Here is a 6,199-nt window from a genome sequence, read left to right on the forward strand (position 1 = left end):
TGTGTTATAGTGATTGAAAGTCTGAAGGACGAAGACGAAAAACGAAGGCTGATTCACGCTGAATATTTTTTTTTTCTTGAAGTAATCTAATTTGGCTAGGTATAGGGCTGAGTATAAGTATACTTGAGAGATTTTCTGCCTAAATTTGGGTTTGGGCTATAGCCCAACCAGCCTTTCACTTAGCTACGTCCCTGCAAATGGGTACAAGAACACACAGGGCCAGCTTTGAGAATTCAATGCTCAAGATGACGTAAATTCATTGTGCTGGCCAGCAACATAAAAAGGAAACTAGGGCTGCTTCTAAGTTCTAACCTCTCTTCTATTTATAAAATTTCACATTTTAGTAGTGAGCAAAGCAGCGTAAACCGGGAAAACGTTGTGCTACTATGCTTAGCTCTGGAGTGTTGCACCCTAGATAATAAGAGTTAAACCTTTTTAATTATTTTTCATGGGAGACTTTTGATGACAAATTTTCAGTGCATCGATCTTTATTTTTATATTTTTATAGGAGGCTTTGTCAACGAACAATTCGTCTGTATCCATTTTTATATTTTTTTATCCATGGCCTTTGTTCGGATCCAGGAATAGGTCAATGAACAATTCATTGTGTCTCATTTTTCAAATTAGGAGGGAAAAGTTTGAGTTTAAAAAAAAAAAAAAGTAAAAGTGGCGGGGATCAAGGTCATGTTTGAAATTTGAAAAAAAAAAAAAATGAGGGGGTCCAAATCGAACCTGAATGCCTAGTGATGGACCATATATGTCCAGATCCCTAAACAAAGAAACTGCCAGAGTAACGACGCACACTCAAGAGACAAATGGAGAAATGAAAACTGGCTCGTTTATTAGACCAATCTCCTCTCTCACCACAAACCATCCCAAGCTCTTTCCTTTGGCTCTCTCTATTTCCTTCCTCAGGTAAAAAGAACAATACTTTGTCTTCTCAATTGCTTGTTCTGCTATTTTGCTTAGTGGGTGCTCCATTGTTGGCTTGTTTACTGAGTTTCTGGTCATGTGTGTTTTTCCTTGATTAACTTTGAGGCACAAAAGGTATCATCTTTTGAATACTGGCTTTTTGGGTTGCTCTTGATTTCTGTCATCTGGCTTGTATGAATTTTTTTTTTTTTTTTCGTACTCTGGGTATGGGTTTTGGTTGTTCTGACATCCCTTCCTAGGGGAACAGAAATAGGGGATTCTTATGAAGTTAGGTTATTTTCTTTGATAGTTTCAACTGTAGTCGCATTTAGCATTTGCAAATCGTCACTGTGCTTCAATTCCATAAACTCTTGAACTTTTCAACTGAGAGCATTGAAGTCATGCAATGAAAAATTGCTCACAAAGCTTTTCAGTAACCAACTATATGGGGAAGTTGGTAAGCTTCCTTTATTTTTATTTTATTTTTTTTCCTATAGTTTTCTTCCTACTGATGTGAGAGTTCTGAGTCACTTATATTGTCAGTATGGCTTCTCATAACCGCATATTCTTCTAATTTAGAGTTCCTAATAGCTCATTTTTCAGCTCTCACTTAGATAATCTTATGGGGTATGAAATGAAATAGAAATACACTTTTACATTAAATGACTAGTTGGTGGTCTTTTCTCCTGGTGGCTACTTTCATCAGATGATCCTTTAACCTTCAGCATACTACTTACAAATTCAGTTAATGAACGGTAAACACAAACTGTTCTTGAAGTCCAGCATTGTATAATAGTCTCCACTCTCAACTGTTCTAATAAACATGTGTTTCCCACTTGAAGTCAAATTTATTTTTTATTTTTACTTCATTATGTCTGCTTGTATCAAACGAGTAACCTGAGCTATCTGTATCAGGTTTGGAATGAACAATGGTGAGCTTAAGAAGACACAAACGCTCAAGCCTATCCCCTGGTAATGTTAATTGAAAGTGCATACACCTTCTGTCAAAAAAAATGTGCATATCCCTTTATTGTTGTGCTGCTCTTAGTATTTAGCTTGCCTGTCCATATGAGTTTAAAATTGTATGGTCAAGTAGTTTCCTCCTGCATGCCCTTTGAAATAAACTTTTAGTTTTAGTGACCAAGAATCTGAGTTCAATACATGTTTCCTTGTTTGTAAAATATTGTTTACCAAATTGTAGTCCTTGCAGCTGGAAGTAGTTATGTTCTAGCTCCACTTCCTGGGTTCACTGACAGCGAAATTGACACTCATGCAAAACTTGATTGTGTGCATCCCATGCCTTTGAACGATGAAGATGAACCAGAGGAGGTAAGAAATGATTCAGTGCATAATATTGTATCGCATGCATCATGTGTCAGATGTACTACTGCTTCCATAGTTCCATGAATGTTTTATCAATTTGTTGAATTCACTTGTGAGGACACCTCCTGATTTTGTCCAAAACAGTTTAAGATTTGTATTTTTTTAGAGCAGTTATATGATAAATACCTGAAAAAGCATGAAGAAGGGTGACTTGGAAGTAGCTGGTCCTATATTCACCAACATCCCAATAAGAAATAGAAAAGGAAATGGCAAAACTTTCTTTATTTTAAAAGAATTTGTTCTCGAGCTAAAGACAGGATGCACGTATGGTTTGCAGCTGAACTTACCCAAAGAGACCGAGACAGTTTCAGTACTAAACAGTGCCAAGAGGAAAATGAGGAAGATTGATGAGTTGATGAAGATTACTGAAACTGAGGTCATCGAGTCACCTAAAAATTATCAGGTTGACTTGAAAAAACCGGTGCGTCGATGGAAAAAAGTGCTGGAAAAGAAGTCCCCGAAGGTGTCAGAGGTTACCAAAGATGAACTTGAGAAGATAGTGAAGAAACCAAGGACAAACTCTGACTTCTACCTGGAGGAACTGGATCTGCTCCACAAGAAGAAGGAAAATGAGAGCAAGCTAACGACCGAGCTGAACAAGACCTGCCAAAAAGAGTTGAAAGAGGCTGAAGACAATAATCATGCCTTCTCGTGGGATTACTGTCTCCTGGATAAGTCCTATGTCCAGTCTTTGGAAAATATTTGGCTAGAAGGTGAAGACCAGAATGTGGATGACGAGGGCACTGATACATTGGGGAATGAAGAAGCGAAGAATAAGATTGACATCTCGGAAGATTGGGTGAATAAGCTAAAGGAGAAGAAGGGACTGCAAAAGGCTGAGCTGGACGCTGCAAAGGTGGAAACAGAGAAGCTGCGCAGATATGTTGTTGAGCTCGACAGGGTGGCTGTGGACATGGCCAAAGCTCAAGCTGCTGCCATCAAAGCTGAGAAGGATGAGGTTGAAGAGAAAAATGAAGAAATGAAGAACAAGATTGACATCTTGAAAACCATGGTGGAAAAACTAAAGGACAAGAAGATACTGCAAAAGTCTGAGACTGAAGCTGCAATGGTGGCTTGTGAGAAGCTATGCAGAGATGTAGAGCTTAGCAGGGTGGCTGTGGACATGGCCAAAGCTGAAACTTCTACCCTCAAAGCTGAGAAGGACAAGCTTGAAGAGCAAAATGAAATCGAGATGAGGAAAAAGAGGAAATATATTGCTTCTCTGATCTCTGAGCTGAAAAGTTGCTACTCCTTCCTGACAGATCCGAAGATGAGCTCTTGAAGAAGCAAAGGGAGGTTCCTGGGGACTGTTCCTGATTGAGCTCCAAAAGGCTAAAAGGAGTAAGAGATTAAGCATAGATAATAGAAGGTATTATTAGATTAATCAAAAGAAGAGAGGACAGAAAACTTTGGGAAACTTTCTTTTCTTGTCCTATTTAACCCTCCTATAGTCCTATCCAAGTAAAGCCCTTTTTGTTTATAATAGTGGGATCTACTTGTCTATTAATCTGTGACAACATTACTTGGAGAGAATTTTGTAAACCGGATGCATTGTGCTTCCTCCAAATTGGATCCATATGAAGGTTTATTACAGTAGAGATCGAGAAATGATATTAGGTACAACAACAATGAAGTGCCAAATAATTTACTTTGTTCATAAAATATTGCTAATTACGTTAATGATGATAGCACTCCTTCCAGCAATAGCAAGAGTTTGTTTCTATAAACATTTTGGTGATAGTGACACTTTAAAAGGAAATTGTATGGAGATTCTTCATTCTGAAAATCTGCTGCAATTAACAAGATGATGAATTGACCAACAATCTGATTCTTTTATGTTCTTCTTGTCCTTAAGTCTCAATCTGAAGTGCTATATCGAAAAGCCTAAACGCTTAACCCTTGAACTTCAAACCAAGTCATTTTGAACATAATTAATCAGATCCAGTTTGAATGTGCAAGGACGGTGACCTAGGTTGGCAGGGAAGCTATTGAAGGAAACACCAAGTTGACATGAATGATATTTCAATAAAAACAACAAACTCAAGTTTATCGCTTTTTTCTCCAACTTGTATTCTACGACGATTAGGCATTTATGTTGGATATGATTCTCCAACGATTATCCGCTACATAGAACCCTTGACAGGCGATCTCTTTACCGCTAGATTTGCGGATTGTCACTTCGATGAAGACAGTCTTCCCGTCGTTAGGGGGAGATAAGAACATCAATGTTCAACAGGAACGACAGGAATTGTCGTGGTCTGTCCCCACTCTGTCTTATCTTGATCCCCGAACCGCACAGTCCGAAATTGAAGTGCGGAGAATTCTCGATCTTCAGAACGTAGCAGAATCGATGCCTGATGCGTTTTCTGATATCGCTAAAGTGACGAGATCACATATACCTGCTGCAAACGTGCCTGAAAGGATTGATGTCCCTAAAAACTAGAGGACATGACGCCAACTCAAGAGGATATGAGCATGGCGCCAACGTCCCCTCTCACAGTGATGGTGACGTTTTGGCTAGGCCCATGGCTCCTGCCAGGAAGCGCGGGAGGCCCATAGGTTCGATGGATTCTCGCCCAAGAAAGAAAGCGAGTTTGGCACAAAATAATCCATTAATCATCGATGTGAATAATCCATCTCATGAGAATATTCCGGATTATGGTTATGTCCAAGAGACATCATTGGGGGACGCTCCAATGTCAGAACCAACTCCAGAGAATAGAGAGATCTCCATAAATTACACTAGTGTACATGAGATGATGGATAGAAATTCTATGGCGATTGATGATGCATTTGCATATCATATTGCAAAAGGAATTATAGAATATGATGATATCGAACCTCGCTTTGTTGAAGAATGTCAACGAATAGCAGATTGGCCTAAATGGAAAGATGCGATCCAGGTTGAATTGGATTCACTAACAAAGAGACAGGTATTTGGGCTTGTAACGCAGACACCCCCAAGTGTAAAGCCTGTTGGCCATAAATGGGTCTTTGTTAGAAAGCGTAATGAGAAAAATGAGGTGGTAAGATAGAAAGCCCGCCTTGTGGCGCAAGGTTTCTCACAACACCCTGGAATCGACTACGAGGAGACATATTCTCCCTTAATGGACGTTATAACGTTCCGCTACCTTGTCAGTTTGGTAGTTTCCGAAAAACTTGACATGCAGCTTATGGATGTGGTTACAACATATCTCTATGGGGATCTAGATTCAGAGATATATATGAAGGTTCCAGATGGACTTCAATTACCCAAATCAAGTGGCTCTAAACCACGGAGCGCGTTTTCAATAAGATTAAAACGCTCACTATATGGATTAAAACAATCCGGACGGATGTGGTATAACCGTCTAAGTGACTACTTGATTGGGAAGGGATATATTAACAATGAAATATGCCCATGCGTGTTCATTAAAGGAACAAGTTCCGGATTTGCAATCGTAGCAGTTTATGTCGATGACATGAACCTAATTGGAACTCTAGATGAGTTGAAGGAAACTGCTAAATACTTGAAATCCGAATTTGAGATGAAAGATCTTGGGAAAACACGGTTTTGTCTCGGTTTAGAACTCGAGCACCGTAGTGATGGGATTTTGATCCATCAGTCTGCATATACTCAGAAAATCCTAAGGCGCTTTAATGAAGATAAAGCAAAGCCTGTGAGTACTCCCATGATTGGTCGTAGTCTTGAGCCCGGAAAAGATCTGTTTCGTCCAAATTAAGGATGAGGACGAAGAACCGTTAGAGGCCGAAGTGCCCTATTTGAGTGCAATAGGCGCATTATTATACTTAGCTCAATGCACAAGACCGGATATCTCATTCGCAGTGAACTTGTTAGCTCGACATAGCTCTGCGCCAACACGCCGCCATTGGAATGGTGTAAAGACAATCTTTCGATACCTAG

At 39.5% G+C, this 6,199-nt stretch overlaps 1 protein-coding gene across 2 annotated transcripts; it reads left to right on the forward strand.

Moving 5' to 3' along the window:
• Window positions 1-776: 776 nt before the first annotated feature.
• Window positions 777-3,910, forward strand: LOC133740453 (uncharacterized). Of its 2 annotated transcripts, none has more exons than XM_062168410.1 (4): window positions 777-915; window positions 1,828-1,884; window positions 2,114-2,241; window positions 2,573-3,910. In XM_062168410.1, exons 2-4 carry the CDS (start codon window positions 1,842-1,844, stop codon window positions 3,575-3,577), a joined length of 1,176 nt encoding a protein of 391 aa, XP_062024394.1. In that variant the 5' UTR covers window positions 777-915; window positions 1,828-1,841; the 3' UTR covers window positions 3,578-3,910. The 2 variants fall into 2 exon arrangements, with proteins under 2 accessions (XP_062024394.1, XP_062024395.1); XM_062168411.1 differs by having other exon boundaries at window positions 2,123-2,241.
• Window positions 3,911-6,199: the final 2,289 nt, after the last annotated feature.

The sequence above is a fragment of the Rosa rugosa genome, chromosome 3 (genome assembly GCF_958449725.1).
Source record: "Rosa rugosa chromosome 3, drRosRugo1.1, whole genome shotgun sequence".
Classification (NCBI taxonomy): domain Eukaryota; kingdom Viridiplantae; phylum Streptophyta; class Magnoliopsida; order Rosales; family Rosaceae; genus Rosa; species Rosa rugosa.

Coding starts and splice junctions, on each gene's coding strand:
- LOC133740453 (XM_062168410.1), top strand. CDS start 1,842: ATGGTGAGCTTAAGAAGACACAAACGCTCAAGCCTATCCCCTG. Junction 1,885..2,113: donor ACGCTCAAGCCTATCCCCTG/GTAATGTTAATT, acceptor ACCAAATTGTAG/TCCTTGCAGCTGGAAGTAGT. Junction 2,242..2,572: donor ATGAAGATGAACCAGAGGAG/GTAAGAAATGAT, acceptor TATGGTTTGCAG/CTGAACTTACCCAAAGAGAC.